Source organism: Chinchilla lanigera, unplaced genomic scaffold, assembly GCF_000276665.1.
Source record: "Chinchilla lanigera isolate Chin_1 unplaced genomic scaffold, ChiLan1.0 scaffold00090, whole genome shotgun sequence".
Lineage (NCBI taxonomy): Eukaryota > Metazoa > Chordata > Mammalia > Rodentia > Chinchillidae > Chinchilla > Chinchilla lanigera.
Window position 1 is genome coordinate 4,844,333 of NW_004955491.1, and position 16,346 is coordinate 4,860,678.

The 16,346-nt window shown below is 63.6% G+C and overlaps 1 protein-coding gene across 1 annotated transcript in view; it reads left to right on the plus strand.

The window, feature by feature from the left end:
- Nucleotides 1–16,346, plus strand: part of Sspo (SCO-spondin) — a 48,404-nt gene that overhangs the window by 3,676 nt on the left and 28,382 nt on the right. Inside the window, exons 8-46 of the mRNA XM_005404761.2 lie at nt 80–159; nt 551–703; nt 987–1,158; nt 1,319–1,559; nt 1,834–1,978; nt 2,562–2,679; nt 3,148–3,323; nt 3,406–3,633; nt 3,787–3,952; nt 4,138–4,372; nt 4,982–5,171; nt 5,277–5,371; nt 5,599–5,855; nt 6,089–6,223; nt 6,925–7,121; nt 7,214–7,341; nt 7,420–7,529; nt 7,782–7,931; nt 8,034–8,127; nt 8,208–8,377; nt 8,522–8,755; nt 8,931–9,152; nt 9,566–9,802; nt 10,473–10,564; nt 10,647–10,881; nt 10,982–11,134; nt 11,226–11,366; nt 11,440–11,622; nt 11,705–11,855; nt 12,125–12,278; nt 12,384–12,438; nt 12,911–13,015; nt 13,293–13,496; nt 13,585–13,712; nt 14,213–14,369; nt 14,457–14,607; nt 15,010–15,061; nt 15,549–15,606; nt 15,836–16,012. Of these exons, the coding sequence (XP_005404818.1) occupies nt 80–159; nt 551–703; nt 987–1,158; nt 1,319–1,559; nt 1,834–1,978; nt 2,562–2,679; nt 3,148–3,323; nt 3,406–3,633; nt 3,787–3,952; nt 4,138–4,372; nt 4,982–5,171; nt 5,277–5,371; nt 5,599–5,855; nt 6,089–6,223; nt 6,925–7,121; nt 7,214–7,341; nt 7,420–7,529; nt 7,782–7,931; nt 8,034–8,127; nt 8,208–8,377; nt 8,522–8,755; nt 8,931–9,152; nt 9,566–9,802; nt 10,473–10,564; nt 10,647–10,881; nt 10,982–11,134; nt 11,226–11,366; nt 11,440–11,622; nt 11,705–11,855; nt 12,125–12,278; nt 12,384–12,438; nt 12,911–13,015; nt 13,293–13,496; nt 13,585–13,712; nt 14,213–14,369; nt 14,457–14,607; nt 15,010–15,061; nt 15,549–15,606; nt 15,836–16,012 (6,129 nt within the window). The remainder of the gene's footprint in view (nt 1–79; nt 160–550; nt 704–986; nt 1,159–1,318; nt 1,560–1,833; nt 1,979–2,561; nt 2,680–3,147; nt 3,324–3,405; nt 3,634–3,786; nt 3,953–4,137; nt 4,373–4,981; nt 5,172–5,276; nt 5,372–5,598; nt 5,856–6,088; nt 6,224–6,924; nt 7,122–7,213; nt 7,342–7,419; nt 7,530–7,781; nt 7,932–8,033; nt 8,128–8,207; nt 8,378–8,521; nt 8,756–8,930; nt 9,153–9,565; nt 9,803–10,472; nt 10,565–10,646; nt 10,882–10,981; nt 11,135–11,225; nt 11,367–11,439; nt 11,623–11,704; nt 11,856–12,124; nt 12,279–12,383; nt 12,439–12,910; nt 13,016–13,292; nt 13,497–13,584; nt 13,713–14,212; nt 14,370–14,456; nt 14,608–15,009; nt 15,062–15,548; nt 15,607–15,835; nt 16,013–16,346) is intronic.

A 16,346-nucleotide genomic window follows, 5' to 3' on the forward strand; every position in this document is an offset into this window, starting at 1 on the left:
GGTGGGGTGTGGCCTGGCTGGTGGAGGGAGGAAGCAGAGACAGGACCCAGGTGCAGCCCTGTGCTTCACGCCTCCTCAGACGACTTCACGGAGCCGGGCGGGGCGCTGGCTGTGCTGGCTGCCACCTTCGGGAACTCCTGGAGGCTCCCTGGCTCTGAGGTGAGATTGCCATCCTAGGCCCCGCCTCCCTGTCCTGGGCGCCGCCTGCCTGTGCTCCCGGCTGGAGAGCACAGGCCCTGTCGAGGGGCAGGGCCTCAGGAGCAGGACGGGCAGACCCATATCCTACAGGAAATTCCGTGATGTTTCTGTGAACTGACCATCCACGGGACGCCCCCACCGAGCTGGTCACTACTGGCTCTGGCCCGCTAGCTCCTCTAACCCCCTACCTGTGGCTGACTGAAGCCCGGCTCTCCTGTCCCCACCCAGCCCTGTCACTTTGCTGCCTTCCACAGCCAGGATGCGGGCTGGTGGGTACGACAATGAGGGCAGTGGTGCAAACGTCCCTCATGGCTCGTCGCTGGCTGCCTGGCCCGGCCCCGTTTCTTCCCAGCCTGAGTGTCCAGACGCGGTGGAGGCAACCCAGGGCTGTGAGGGCCTCGTGGAGGGTGCAAAGGCAGGCATGGAGGCTGGCCAGCTGCGGGCTGAGGCCCGGGACGTGTGCCACCAGCTGCTGGAGGGGCTGTTCAGCCAATGTCATGCCCAGGTATGGGTGGCGTGGAGATGGTGATCCCTTCTAGAGGTGAGAAACCTCACATGGGTGGAGTAGGAGTCAGAGAGACGCCAACTAGGTGGCCTGGCCCCGCCACTACATTGCACTGGCCTTCCCTGTCCTGGGCTTTATCTCTGGGGACAAACTGGCTGTCCTCTGTGATCTCTGAGGTCCCTTCCAGCGCTCATCCTGTTTGGTTTTAAGTCAGGGCAGGATGAAAGCCGCAGGGAGGGTGGGAGGTGCTGGCGGGCAGGTCGTTGCTGTCCTTTCTCGGCAGGTCCCTCCTGATGAGTACCACAACACCTGCCTCTTTGCCTACTGCGCAGCAGCTGTGGCGGGCAGTAGCCAAGAGGGCCGGCGGGAGGCTGTGTGTGCCACCTTTGCCAACTTTGCCCAGGCCTGTGCCAGGCAGCACATCCATGTGCACTGGAGGAAGCCTGGCTTCTGTGGTACGGCCTGGCCTGCCCACCCTGTGGGAGTGACAGAGGGCCTTTGAGTGCGCCCCGTTTCCTGAAGGCACCCCCCCTGTGGCCCCTTTGGCTGTCTCCCATGGTCTCCAGCTCTGCAGGGCCCGTGGGAGCCCCTCACAGCCCACTCCTCTGCCCCCAGAGCGCCTGTGCCCGGGAGGCCAGCTCTACTCCGACTGCATCTCGTCCTGCCCAGCCAGCTGCTCCACGGTGGGCCAGGGTGAGGAGGGGCCCTGCGGAGAAGAGTGTGTGAGTGGCTGTGAGTGCCCGTCCGGGCTCTTCTGGGATGATACCCACTGTGTGCCTGCTGCCCACTGCCCCTGCTACCACCGGCGCAAGCGCTACGCCCCTGGCGACACTGTGTACCAACGATGCAACCCATGGTGGGTCCTCAAGCCTTGCTGGGGGTGGTGGCCACATGCTTCCCTTGGGTCCCTCCCTTTATCCTGGGGGAATCAAAGCCTGCCTCACCAGCTTTCGGGCCCCCCCCCCCGCAGGACCTATGACATCTCCTGGCATGATTGACAGCCCTTAACCTATACTCTTTCCGGTAGAGGTGGCGGGGGGAGGTGCCAGGAGAGGAATGGACCAGCTCAACCTCTCTATCTGGGTTGGGGCTGATGCCGCACTGCCCTGTCCCACCCCATGTGTCCACAGTGTGTGCCAGGATGGCCGCTGGCATTGTGCCCAGGCCCCATGCCCTGCTGAATGTGCAGTAGGTGGCGATGGCCATTACCTCACCTTTGATGGACGGAGCTTTTCCTTCCGGGGTGACCCAGGCTGCCGCTACATCCTGGTGCAGGTGGGCAGAGGGCAAACTCCAGGAAGTGGGTCTCCACCGTTTAGGACTCTCCTGGGGTCCTCCTGGGAGAGGCAACAGTAAGGAATGCACCAAATAAATAAGTGAAATACACAGCCTCAAAGGAAGAGCCCAGGGAGGGCAAGGCAGAGTGTCTCCCGCCTCCTCCTGGTCTGCAAAATAGCTCTTTTCCACAGAGGGGCCGGGGGACAGAGGGACCCTCCTCCCACCAGCCTTCCCCATAAAGTTTGGTCATGTGTATAGATGAACATGCATGTCCACAGGTGGAAAGGGGAATCAACCCACCCCATGTGCATACATGCACACACAATCATATGATCATGTGTACCTACACATGCATATAGCGCATGCACAAACGTGTGTGTGCACACACACACACATCCATGTGCACCAGCCCAGGGTGTGGGTCAGCCCTCACCTCACAGGCTGGCTGACTGGAAAGTGCTCAGCACCGTGTGGGTGCTGCTGCCTGCAGGTGAGGTAGGAGAAGGTGAAGGCAGAGAGGTCAGGCCTCCCCAGGGAGCCTGAGTGCCTGCCTTGCTCCTGTCCGCTCTGTCTGCCCCAGGCTCACACTCGGGAGCAACTGCTGATCGTGCTGGAGCACGGGGCCTGCGACGCTGGGAGCTGCCTCCACGCCCTCTCTGTCTCCCTGGAGGACACCCACATCCAGCTCAGGGGCTCAGGTAGCCTCAGCTCTGTCTCCTGCAGGTGCTGCCACGCCTGCTGTCCCTGCCCCTCGCCCTTTGGACTCGAGCACCGTCCAGCACCTGTTCTCCACACTGCCTGACACGACTCCCACAGCCAAATTCACTGCCTCAGTTTCCCCACACTCCTATCTCTGAGGGAGACACATAATTCGGAGCATATTACCCAAGCCGTCTTTCACCCTGTCTTCGGGGACAGCACCAGTCGTGAGTTAAGAGGTCCAAGAGGCCTTGAGCGTGACCAGAGCAGGCAGGCCCGCTCTCGGCTGTGGTCCCTCAAGCTCCCCACCCAGTTCTGAGTCCTTGGGCCACATGGAGAGGGCATCTCAGTTGGGTTTTGCTGGGTCCCAATCTGACCCAGAGCCTCCCACCCCCCACCCAAGCCCTTCCCTTCTGCGGCCCCGCCCTCCGCCTGTTGCCCCACCCCACGTCAGGCCCCTATTCCAGGAGCTGTGTTGGTGGACGGGCAGGATGTGGGCTTGCCCTGGACTGGCACTGCGGGCCTCAGTGTCTCCCGAGCCTCTTCCACCTTCCTGCTGCTGCGTTGGCCTGGGGCCCGGGTCCTCTGGGGAGTGGCTGACCCTGCGGCTTACATCACCTTGGACCCCCGCCATGCCCACCAGGTATGCCAGGAAGTGGGTGAAGGGCTGGGTGAGGCTGTGACCCGACTGGATTTGACCATCCCGCACGCCCTCCACGGCTCAGGTGCAAGGTCTGTGTGGCACCTTCACCTGGAACCAGCAGGACGACTTCTTGACGCCAGCTGGCGATGTGGAGACCAGCATTGCTGCCTTTGCTAGCAAGTTCCAGGTGGCAGGTGGCGGCAGGTGCCCTCCAGAGGACAGTGCTCTGCTCTCCCCCTGCAGCACCCACTCCCAGCACCTTGCTTTCGCGGAGGCAGCCTGTGCCATCCTGCACAGCCCGGCCTTCCAGGTAGCTGGGGCGCCTTTCCTATACCTGTACAGCTAAGGGTCTGAGTGAAAGGGAAGGCTACAGGGTGCAGAAAGGCAGTAATGCGGACGAAGAGGACTGAGGGGGGGATTCCCTGGAATGGAATGGAACTGACCCGTTTCTTCTCTCCCAAAGGCATGCCACAGGCTGGTGGACAGGGAGCCCTTCCAGCTGCGCTGCTTGGCAGCCGTGTGTGGCTGTGCCCCTGGGAGAGACTGCCTGTGTCCGGTGCTCTCTGCCTATGCACACCGCTGTGCCCAAGAGGGTGCCCTGCTGCTCTGGAGGAACCAGACCCTCTGCCGTGAGTCCCTTGGCCCAGTCACCTCCCCCAAGCAGCACCCCGCCTGCCCCGCCTAGGAGGAGCTGGAGGGGACTGGGCTTCTGACCTTGGGAGATTTCTGGACTTTTCTTTCATGTGGAAGCACAAGGGGTATAGGGCCCAAGGGGTGGCTATGCCTTTGATTTGCATTTGTCCCCCTTGTCTAGATGTTCCATGTCCTAGTGGCCAGGAGTACCAGGAGTGTGCCCCAGCATGTGGCCACCTCTGCGGGGAGCCAGAGGATTGTGACAAGCTGGGCAGCTGTGTGGCTGGTTGTAACTGCCCCCCGGGGCTGCTGTGGGACCCTGAAGGCCAGTGTGTGCCCCCCGGCTTATGCAACTGCCAACTCGGAGACCATCGCTACAGCCCTGGCAGTGTCACCCAGAAGGACTGCAACCGCTGGTGAGGGTGGCAGCTTTTGGGGCAAGGGGAAGAATGTGGCTAAAGAAGGGGCTTGTAAGAGAATGGGTTGGGCTGTGCTGCTGCAGGGTGACAGCGCACACCTCGGGGAGCAGATCCTTCCCCTCCGTAGGGGACGCTTTTGGGTCCAACAAGCACTTTCCCATACACTGCTAACTTAAGGGAGCAGGAGGTGGGCGACTTGTTCCCACTTTGCAGATGAGGAAACAGGCTCAGGTAGGCTGGATGGGTTGTTACTGAGAGATAAAGCCAAGAGCAAATCTGAGGAGGCAGGGCCGGGATCCAGAGCTTGGTGGGTTTGGGTGAGGTCCGGTGAGACCCCTCTCCTCTCTGGGCGGGGCGTGGGGTGATTCAATACCTCCACCCTTCTTCAGAGCCCCTAGAACGGTCCCACTGGAGCTAGGGAGACTGTCCTGTCCCAGGCATGAGGGACGCTGGCACAGGCTGCCTCCCTGCACTGTTGGCCGGGGTGCTGGGGATGAGCTGCTCAGGGCCCCAGCATCTGGGTTCCTGAGGCTTTTGCCAGGGCAGAGCAGGGGCCTGGAGGTGGAGGCCACCGGGCCAGGCTCTTACTCCCTCCATCCTCGGCAGTGTCTGCCAGGAGCGGGGCCTCTGGAACTGCACGGCTCACCACTGCCCCCCACAGCGGGCCTTCTGCCCCCAAGAGCTTGTCTATGCCCCCAGCGCCTGTCTCCTCACCTGCGACAGCCCTAATGCCAACCACTCCTGCCCTTCGGGTAGCACTGACGGCTGTGTCTGTCCCCCGGGCACCGTGCTACTGGTGAGGACGCGGAGGGGTTGTATGGAGCACTAGGGTGGCCCTCCTTACACCAGGGCACTGCCCTGCCCCTGGCTGTCCAAAACAGCATCCCCATCCTCTGCCCAGGATGAACACTGTGTGCCTCCTGACCTCTGTCCCTGCCATCACAGTGGGCAGTGGTACCCGCCTAATGCCACCATCCAGGAGGACTGCAACACTTGGTATGCCCAGTCCTACGACCTGTAACCTGACCTGTGACCCCTGGCTCCCCAGACGGCATGCTGCCCTCTGCTAGAAGGGCTTGTGGGGGCTGAAGTGGTGGGGCACCCAGAGAGCCTGGGTCCCTCATGCCGAGGACCTATGCAGACTTGCTGAACCTGGACTGGCTGTGGCCCTGTGTGCAGCTCCCAAGTTCCTCAGGGACTCTGTCCCCATCCCTTGCTCACAGTGTGTGCCGGGGCCGGCAATGGCACTGCACGGGCCAGTGGTGCAGCGGGCGGTGCCAGGCGTCAGGCGCCCCCCACTACGTGACCTTTGACGGGCTGTCCCTCACCTTCCCTGGGGCCTGTGAGTACCTGCTGGTACGAGAGGCTGGCGGCCGCTTCAGCGTCTCTGCTCAGAACCTGCCCTGCGGGGCCAGCGGCCTCACCTGCACCAAGGCCCTGACCGTGCGTCTGGACAGCACCGTTGTGCACATGCTCAGAGGTGGGGGGGTGTCACAGGTCCCAGTGTGGCGGGGACCAGGTTGTCCTTAGTGCGGCGGGCTGATGGCTTTTGGGAATCATAATTTCTGAAGGCTCCAAAAACCAAGGCCCAGAAAGTCTGATGACCTGCCCAAGTCACAGAGGTAGAGAAGCAAAAGAGTTTGGAAGAGGGGGCTAGGAGGGACTCACTATACCCAGGAGGTCTTTCCCTCAAATGCCTCTCTTCCTCCACAGGCCGGGCAGTGACAGTGAATGGGGTGACCATAAGGCCCCCCAAGGTCTACACAGGCCCTGGCTTGAGCCTGCGCCATGCTGGCCTCTTTCTGCTGCTGACGACACGCCTGGGCCTCAGCCTGCTCTGGGATGGAGGTTAGGCCGGCCCTCGTGTGCCTGACCCACACCAGCCCTTAGCTCCTCCGGGCTGGACTCCCCCAAACCCTCCCTGCCAGGGCCTGCTGAGCTCCGAGGTCAGGACTGAGACCCTGGCAAGCCCTACAGGGGCCATTTCTAACGTGCCAACTACTTCAGGACCCCCGCCCTCCTACCCTCCCCTGGGCACCCCCATCCCAGCACTGCCCCTGCCTTCCAGCCTATACCAGTGATTGGAGTTTCCAAATTGTTTTCCTAATTCTGTTTTCCTTCATGATGAAAGCAGTACCTCCTCACCCAAGAAACAGTTAGAAAATACCAAGTTTTAGGAAGAAGAAATGAAAATAGATCTCCTAACGTCCCACCACCCAAACATAAGCAGCTGGCGTGTTAGAAATTTAACTGTTGGTGAGAAACTGAGAGAAACTGAAATACCCGCTAGGGACCTGGCCTGGGGAGGGCTCTGGTGCTGAGGGTCTCCGCCTGTCCCGGAGCCAGGATTCCTGTGCTGATTGGTCTGATGGCGGAGTTCCCTGTCCTCCAAATGTCTGTCTTCATTTATCACCTATCACCCTCCAAAAAAAGGAGGGAACCAGGGCCCCATCAGACGCTATGCAGGGCAGTGTTGTGCACCCCAGGTTTTCTCCCTCTTCTGGCCTGCTGAGGGCCAGTGAGGTCATTTGGTTCCGTGCCGCGGCTAGGTACCCGGGTCCTGGTGCAGCTGTCCCCTCACTTCCGTGGTCGTGTGGCTGGCCTGTGTGGAGACTTTGATGGCGATGCCAGCAATGACCTGCGGAGCCGCCAAGGAGCCCTGGAGCCCACGGCTGAGCTGGCGGCCCACTCCTGGCGCCTCAACCCCCTGTGCCCCGAGCCAGGAGACCCGCTGCACCCCTGCACCGTGAGCGTGGGCGGGACAGAGGGCTGGGAGGGGGGGCAGCTCTGGGGCCTGGTGGGTGGCCCTGGGGCTGCAGACAGCACCCTGTGCTGCAGGTGAATGCCCACCGGGCAGCCTGGGCCCAGGCCCGCTGCGGGGCGATGCTACAGCCGCTGTTTGCCTCGTGCCATGCGGAGGTGCCCCCGCAGCAGCACTACGAGTGGTGTGTGTACGACGCCTGCGGGTGAGGAGGGCTGGCTGTGGGGCGTGTGGGGTGCTGAGGAGAGGAAGGGGGCGCCGGGCTGACCGCTTCCTCCCACAGCTGTGATTCGGGGGGTGACTGTGAGTGCCTCTGCTCAGCCATTGCCACCTATGCGGACGAGTGTGCCAGGCGTGGGCACCGTGTGCGCTGGCGCAGCCAGGAGCTCTGCCGTGAGTGCACCCTGCTCCCAGCCCTGCCTGCACTCTGCCCCTTGAAGGGTGCCCTCCTGCCCCTCTAGGTAAAGGTCACCCCAGGTCCAATGTATACAGGCTGCTTTGTGCCTGCCTGACGTTTTTCTAGATGAACCAAATGTGCAAGAACAGCTGCCCTGTAGGACCGATGTGTCAGTTCGCCAAGGGACGGGCTCAGCAAGGGCCCACGCCACACACCCATGTCACATCACCTCTCTGCTCTCTACCCAGCCCTGCAGTGCGAAGGCGGACAGGTGTACGAGGCCTGCGGCCCTGTGTGCCCCCCCACCTGCCATGACCACCGTCCTGAGCCTGGATGGTACTGCCAGGCCGTCTCCTGCGTGGAGGGCTGCTTCTGCCCCTCGGGGACTCTGCTGCACGGTGTGTGGTCAGAATGGCAGAGGCCACAGGGCAGCGGGGCGGAAGGGGCCACGGGCCGTTGCGGTGGGGCTGAGCCCTGACTCCCGTGCTCTGTGACCTCAGGAGGAGCCTGCGTGGAGCCAGCTGCCTGTCCCTGTGAGTGGGGTGGCAGCTTCTTCCCACCGGGGACAGTGCTGCAGAAGGGCTGTGGGAACTGGTGAGTGAGGCCCCCAGGAGGAGCCCGGACCCGTGGCCAGCCAAGCCCTGCTGTGACTGACCGCGGGACACTGTGCTCAGCACGTGCCAGGACAGTCAGTGGCGTTGCAGAGGTGACGGTGCCTCCTGTGAGGAGCTGGTGCCTCGCTGTGCAGAAGGAGAAGCTCCATGCCAGCTCAGCGGGCACTGTGTGCCACTGGAATGGCTTTGTGACAACCAGGACGACTGTGGCGATGGCTCGGATGAGGAGGGTGAGTGTCTTTGCCTGTGTGCGGCAGTGACAGGGACAGTGCCCCCAGGCTGGCTTCCTGAGCCGCTGCTTCCTTTGCCAAGAGCGATGACCTGAGCGGGTGAGGGGCAGGAAGGGTGCTCTCTGACCCTCTCATCCGTGCCAGGCTGTGCCACCCCAGGCTGCGGGCAGGGCCAGATGTCTTGCCGCTCTGGCCGCTGTGTGCCCCTGGCCCTGCTCTGTGACGGGCGGGACGACTGTGGAGATGGCACGGACGAAGAGGGCTGCCCATGCCCCTCTGATTCTCTGGCCTGCGCTGACGGGCGCTGCCTGCCCCTGGCCCTGCTGTGTGACGGACACCCCGACTGTCTGGACGCCGCTGATGAAGAGTCCTGCCTGGGTGAGTGGTCTCTGCTCGGGACCGCAGCCCACCCGCTCCCCCTTCCTCCAGGCCCAGCTTCGGGCAAGCCCCAACCTCCCCCACACTGCTCCCGTGAAGCTGGCTTGGGGGAGTGCAACCCAGACCGTGAGATGGGGGCAGGGTCCTGGAACCGGCTCCTCCTCTCCAGCTGCAGGGCAGGCGAGCTGTGTCCCTGAGGAGCTGCCCTGCATCGATGGCACCTGTGTGGGCGCCTTCCAGCTGTGTGACGGAGTCTGGGACTGCCCAGATGGAGCCGACGAGGGGCCTGGACACTGCCCCATGCCCTCTCTGCCCATGCCCCCTGCTGGCACCACGCCTGGCCTCTCCACGGGCTCCCTGGAAGGTGCACCAAGTCCCCTGGGCAGTGCCAGCCCTGGTGAGCCTCCCACAGGAGATGGGGGCAAAAGCTGGAGGTCTGACACCCGAAGGGGGCGGTCAGGAGGGCATCACAGAGGCCTGTGTTGGGCAGGGCCCTGGGGCTAGAGGCTAGAATGAATAAGTGGAAATTCCAGCACACTGGGAGGCTGAGGCAGGAGGATTGCAGGAAGGAATGAAGGGAGGCAGGCGGGGAAGGAGAGGAGAGTGAGAGAGAGGTGTTTGAGGGGGCGCTGAGGTCCCAACCTTATTTCCTTGAGTTCAGGGCTTCCCTCTGAGCTCACATAAGAAAGCAGGGCGGGTGGGACCCTGGGAAGCGATGAAGGGAGGTGGGCGCCTCAGGCGAGGTTCAAGGCCAGGCGGGGAAGGAGGGAAGTCCGCGGCTCAGGTCTATCCCCCAGCCCCACCCCGCAGCCCCCTGCAGCCCCTCGGAGTTCGCGTGCAGCAGCGGCGAGTGCGCCCCACGTGGCTGGCGCTGCGACCAGGAGGAGGACTGCATGGATGGCAGCGACGAGCTGGGCTGCGCCGAGGCCTGCGCGCCGCACCTCGTGCCCTGCGCCCGCGGGAGCGCGCACTGCCTGTCGCCGGGGCAGCTGTGCGACGGCGAGCCGCAGTGCCCGGACGGCTGGGACGAGGACCCGGAAGCCTGCGGTGAGAGTGACCCGCCAGGACGTCCCACCTTTGCCCCCTGCTGGGCACGCGTGGGAGCGCAGCTAGACAGGGACGGGTCTGGGGACCCCAGGGTCTGAAAGACTTATGTGTGCTGTAAAGCTTTGAGGTTTTTGCCCTGCCTTGCTGCCCTCCAGGAGACAGAAGAAAAAGGCTTTCGTCTTTGCTTACAGTGGGGCAGGAAAGGGCTGGAGGGAGGGTGGTAGCTCAGAGGGCCTGGGGAGCTGCTCTGCTTAGACACCCCAGGTCCCTCCCGCCCGTGCGTGGCAAAGTCAGCCCTGCAGGTCCTTGTCCCTTCTCCAGGCAGGAGGTGTCTGCAGGCCCTCCTAGGACCTAGTTTCTTTGGTGGGGTTGTTGCCTCTACCTCCCACCTGCCTCCCTCCTCCCGTGCCTTGGCCTTCCTGCTCCCCCCGGGGGGAGGGGACCTAGGGGCACAGGAGCACAGGACGGACTCCCCCCCACAGGCTCCGCGCAGCTGCCCCCATGCCCCGCCTCTTCCCCTGTGGCCTGGCCCCTTGGCCCCCTCCCTCTGCAATGAGTCCCCTGACTGTCCCCAGGGCAAGGATGAGCTGGGCGTGGTATGGGTCCCTCCTCCCCCTGGGGCCAAGGCAGGGGTGCACCAGGGGGTAGACTTGCTTTCTCTTTTCCCTAGTAGGGCTGCCGGCCCCAGGAGGCCACAACGGAACAGGTGTCCCCTGCCCGGAATACTCATGCCCTAATGGCATCTGCATTGGCTTCCAGAAGGTCAGGGTGGGGACAGGGGTGGAGGAGGCAGAGCCAGTGGGTCCCCAAGCCCAGGCCCAGCCTGAGCCTGTCACCTCCCCAGGTGTGTGACGGGCAGCCTGACTGCAAAATGGCCCTGGGGGAGACAGAGCCCTCCCCTGAGGAGCAGGCTTGCGGAGCCTGGGGGCCCTGGAACCCATGGGAGCCCTGCAGCCAGACCTGTGGGTCTGGGGTGCGGAGCCGGAGTCGTCGCTGCTCCCCACCCGGGCTCTCGGTGCTGCAGCGCTGCCCGGGCCCTGAGCACCAGTCTCAGGCCTGCTTTGCCGAGGCCTGCCCAGGTGAAGGTTGGGGACCCCAGGGAGGGACAGAGGCAGAGGGAACAGGAGAGACTGCTGTCCCTCGTGTCCCTCCCTGACCACTCGGCCCCTCCCCTTGCAGTGGATGGTGCATGGGGCTCCTGGTCTCCCTGGTCTCCGTGCTCTGAGCCATGTGGGGGCACCATGACGCGGCAACGGCAGTGCCACCCTCCCCAGAATGGGGGCCGGGCCTGCGCCCTGCTGCCTGGGGACCCTCACAGCGTCCGAGAGACCAGTGAGTGACAGGAAGAGGATCCCGGTGGGGGCTGGGGGCTCCATGGGACACAGCCACCCCTGACCTCCTTTGTGGCTCCGCTCCCTCACAGAGCCTTGCCCTCAGGATGGCTGCCCCAATGCCACCTGCTCCGGGGAGCTGGTGTTCCAGCCCTGTGCCCCCTGCCCTCTGACCTGTGATGACGTCTCTGGCCAGGCCGTGTGCCCACCGGAGCAGCCCTGCAGCAGCCCAGGTGAGGGGGCTCTGGGCCCGAGGTCTGTGGTGGCCACGCCCACACCTAGATGCTTACCCTGTGCCTTCCTCAGGCTGCTGGTGCCCTGAAGGGCAGGTGCTGGACAGCGAAGGCCGGTGTGTGTGGCCCCGGCAGTGCCCCTGCCTGGTGGATGGCACCCGCTACTGGCCTGGGCAGCGAATCAAGGCTGACTGCCAGCTCTGCGTCTGCCGGGATGGGCGGCCCCGGCGCTGCCGCCCCAATCCAGACTGTGCTGGTGAGCACCTCTTGCAGCAGCCCTTCCCTGGGATCCCCGCCGGGCGCCCACCCTTCATCCTGGCCCTGACTTCCTCCCTCAGTGAACTGTGGCTGGTCCTCCTGGTCCCCCTGGGCCGAGTGCCTGGGCCCCTGCGGGAGCCAGAGCATCCAGTGGTCCTTCCGGAGCCCCAACAACCCCCGCCAGTCTGGCCGAGGTCGCCGGTGCCTTGGCATCCACCGCAAGGCCCGCAGGTAGCAGCTGGAGCCCTGCCCACACCTCCGCCTCCCACGGAGGGGGCTTCCTGCGTGCCCTTCCCAGATGGACACCTCACATGTGCCCCGGGCCCCAAGTGTGGGACCTGCTGTCTGCCTTCTCAGTCAGAGCCCCAGAACTCCCCGGGGGCCCCAGAATTCTCCTGTTTCAGCTTCGTGGCTTGTATGTCCCATAAAGGCAGACTTCTGGAGGGCGGTCACCCTAGGCAAGCCCCTCCCCAGTCTGGGCTGTCGCCGTCTGTCACCAGGTGCCAGGTGGAGCCATGCCAGGGCTGCGAGCAACAGGGCCGCATGTGGCGTGTGGGGGAGCGCTGGCGCAGGGACCCCTGTGAGGTGTGCCAGTGTCTGGACCCCAGCGCTGTACACTGCTCCCCCTACTGCCCACTGGGCAGCTGCCCCCAGGTGAGGTGCCCAGGAGCCTGGGACAGGCCGGGTCTGGGAGGAGAGTGGTTCTGGGAGACTGGAGGAGTCAGAGGTAGCGGGTGGCCTGACTTCTGTGCCCTGCAGGGCTGGCTTCTGGTGGAAGCAGCGGGAGACTCATGTTGCCACTGTGTCCTGCCTGGTGAGTGGGCCTGGGGGTGGCCGAGGGGCCCCAAAGGGAGGAAGAGGATACAGCAGGGTCTGAGGAAGCTGAGGCGGTCCATCTTCCTCATCCTGGAGGTGTAGCCGCAGAGTAGTGAGGGTAGGAGTGGGCCAGCTGTACAGGTTATTCGCAGCAGAGCGCAACTAATGAGCGGGAGGACTCCAGCCCACAGGGAGCTTCCCTCCAGAGCCAGCTGCTTCCCAGTGCCTGAGGGGTGACTGTAAGGGACGGCAGCCCCGAGTTAGGAACTGCACCTGCTCCGTCCTGGCCCTACGTGGCTTTGGACTGCTAGTTTTATTCTGTGTTCTCCAAACGTTCAGTGTGTGTGAAAAACCCCAGTTCACACTGAGGGAAGAGGTGCCGTGCCCAGCTAGGGGCTTATTCTGGGGGTCTCACAGGAGAAAGTGCTCAGCCAGAACTGGTATGAGCCTCCCAGGGTCTCCCCACACAGGAGAGAACCAGACAGCACCCCCCATGGCCACTCCAGCCCCAGCTCCAGGCCCCAGCCCCCAGACTGGACCCCCTCTGGCCACCTACATCCTGCCCCCACTGGGAGGTGAGACCACGTGCTGTTGTAGTGGACGCTGAGGGGCATGGTGCCCTAGCTGGCTGGGCCTGGGGCGGGGGAGAGAGGCCCAGGGAAGGCCCCTTGCTCACCACACACTGAGGTCCTCCTGAGGGTCAGAAGCCGTCCTATCCCAAGTCACCTGCTCATCCCTGCATCCTGGCCCAAGGTCCCCTGTGTGTACTTTTGTACCCCAGCTGCCTGAGGCTAACTGTGCCCCTGGCACCTGTTACAGTGCCAGCCAGCCGCCTCTCTCTCCTGTACCCAGATCCCTGCTATTCACCCCTGGGCCTGGCCCGACCACCCAAGGGCAGCCTGAAGATGTCACCCTCACAGCTGGAGCACCCAACCCACATGGCCCTCCTGGGGGTTCCCACCGAGGCCCCTGGCCCTGGAGAGGACGCTCATGCCAAGCAGCAGCCCCAGCCTCCCTACCTTCAGCTGGACCTGCTGTGGGCCCGGAACCTCACCGGTCAGTGAGGAAGGGGAAAGGTGGGGATGGGGTGGGATGGGAGCGTCTGCTCCAGCACTAATCCTGTCCTCGCTCTGGCCCCTCCCAGGCATCATGGTGCAGGGCACCCGTTCTTCTGATGCTCGTATCCCCAGCTTCTTCCTCCAGTTCAGCAGCGATGGTCTACACTGGCATAACTATCGTGATATCCTGCCTGGCACTCTGCCTGTCCCCAAGGTACCAAACACCAAGGCCCCTTGGGTCAGCGACCCATTGGCCCCTTTGTGGGTCCCATAGTCTTTGACCTGAAGGGCCTTTCAGTCTCCCAGAGGGACAGTCCCTGCATTAGATCCTCCTGGAACACCTGGTAAGTAGCAGGGACTGAGCCGCAGAGTCGAGGGCCTGGGTACCACTGCCAGGTGGACGTCCGGAAACACTGAAGTGGTCCTACTTGGGCAGATGTCCCAGGGTTGGCATCCTCCCAAGGAAGAGGGGCCCCATGGGGCAGAGGACTCAGCCCACACAGGTAGCCACAACTTAAGAAGCACCTGCTCTGGGCCAGGTGCTGGACACAACCTGACCCAGCGGGGGGATCCTCAGCCGGGGTCAGACTCCCACAGCCTTGGGGAACCGGATGCTACTGCCAGGAGCATCCATGCCCTGAAGGCTGAAGGTTGGGTGGGCAGTGGGGGGAGACCCAGCAGGGCCAGGGTCATAGCAGGCGCCCTGTGCCACAGCCTTTCCCTGGGAGCTGGGCCGACGTGGCCCCCAAGGCCTGGACATTTGGCCGGATGGTCCAGGCGAGGTACGTGAGGGTCTGGCCGCATGCCAGCCACCACGGTGAAGTCAGCCGCAGCATCTTGCAGTGGGCAGAGCTGCTGGGCTGCAGGCCAGGTAAAGCTGGGCTGGGGTGGGGGTGGGGAGGGGCTGGAGGGGGCAAGGCGATGGCAGGAGCCCTGAGCCACACCCTCCCCCACACAGTGTCCCCGCTAGCGCACCCGTGCCCAGGGGCCGGGCTCCGCTGTGCCAGCGGGGAGTGTGCCCCAAGCGGGGGGCCCTGCGATGGAGCCGCAGATTGCGAGGACAGCTCTGATGAGGAGGGCTGTGGGCCCCTGCCCGTGGGCACCGGCGGGTATGGCGACCTCTGCCTGGACTCGGAGGGGATAGCCCTGTGGGAGATCTCCCCGGGGACTGTGAGCCCGACATACCTGGGCACCCCCAGGGCCCCATTCTGCCACAGCATTCTGGGGTTCTGTGCCTTCCCATAACATCAGCAGGGAAGTGGTTCTCACAGCGGGGTGCTGGTTCTGCCCAGCCCATGGCGGGGGCCCTGCAGATGGGCTTCACACCCCACCCCAGTTATCCTAACATGCGAGCAGGCAACAGCCTTGTTTAGAGCTCATCTTTCTCCAACTTAGCGGGCTGCGTCCTTCCTGGGTGTCCCACCCTGGCCCGTAGACCCCTGACCCCTTCCTGGATGGGGCCCCTTAGGCTGGGAGACCCCTGGAACCTCCTTGGTAATTTCTCCTTCCAGGGTCCATCCCACAGCCAGGACCCCAGCCTTCTCTTCCACCCAGCCCTGGGAGGTGAGTGGGGGGCTCTGGGGCAGGCACAGGGTGCAGGGAAGCGCCCAGGCCTCACTGCCTCATCAGGGCTGCTGCTGCCACTGCCCTCCTCACTGATTTCCTGCACTTGTGTTTCCTGGTGCTGCTCTGACAGGCCTTCTGGGAGCCTTCTAGGGCACAAGTTGGTGGTAGGGGGCCAGGGACCCAAGGGCCAGACAGAGGTGCCGAGAAGTGCAGGGCAGGGCACCAGCTTGGAGGAGTTTGGGAGACAAAGGGCCTCATGCCCAGCGCCTCCTATCAGAGCTGGAAGAACACAGTGTCAGGGTCTGCGCCGCCTGAGGGTGTGGACCAGCGCCTTGGGGTGCATAGCCCGGCTCATCAGCAGAGCAGTGCATAGTCCTCATCACACCTCCACCGCTTCTGGGAGCCAGGGGCAGGGGGAGGGGCCGTTCAGAGCCACCCTCAGGACCTGGGTCACAGTAGGTGACTGAGCCCCGTCCCTCTGCAGGGTCTGGCCGAGACTGGATATTGGCATCCCAAGAAGAAGTCTCCTGCACCTTCTGGGGGTATGTGCACAAGCTCCAGCGCCCCCCAAATCCCTGTCCCTTGCACACTCCCTGCCACTCCAGGGCATGGGGCATTGACATCTCACGGGCTCTAATCCTCTGACGGCCCTTGGACATGGCAGTGTCTCTGGCACCCAGAAGCTCAGGATACCCTCTCCAGGGTGTGTATTGCTTCCTGTCATGGCGAGGAGAAACGGCAGCATCAACTCACTTCCTCTTCCACCTACAGAGGAGAGACCAGGGAGTCCTGTCGCAGCCTCTGAGCCTCCCCACCCTCGTTCCGAGGAACCCATGCAGACTGTGGCCACCTCATCCACACCCGACCTTGGGCCCTTGAGCCAGCAGCCAGGAATGGCAGCCGTGACCGTGCTGCCCCCACACCCACTGATGCCGGTGACCCCAGCTGGTAAGACCCCGAGACCTTCTGTGTGCAAACCTGTGGGCCCAGCTTCGCTGTGAGGGCACAGAGCCCTGGAAGGTTGGTCAGCGTCACGCTGCTCAAGGCCGTTTTTGGCAGAATCAGGCCAAGACCCAAGTTTCCTGACCCAGTTCACTCCATTTCTATCATCCTGAGAAGGGCAGAAAGTGGGCCACCCCAGAAACCAAGAGTCAGAAGGTTGGGGGCTGCCTGATCAGCTGGCTGTGGGATGCCAATGTCCATCTACTCATCCACCCATCCATCCCCCATCCATCCATCCATCCATCATCCATCCATCCATTCATCCATCCATCCATCTATC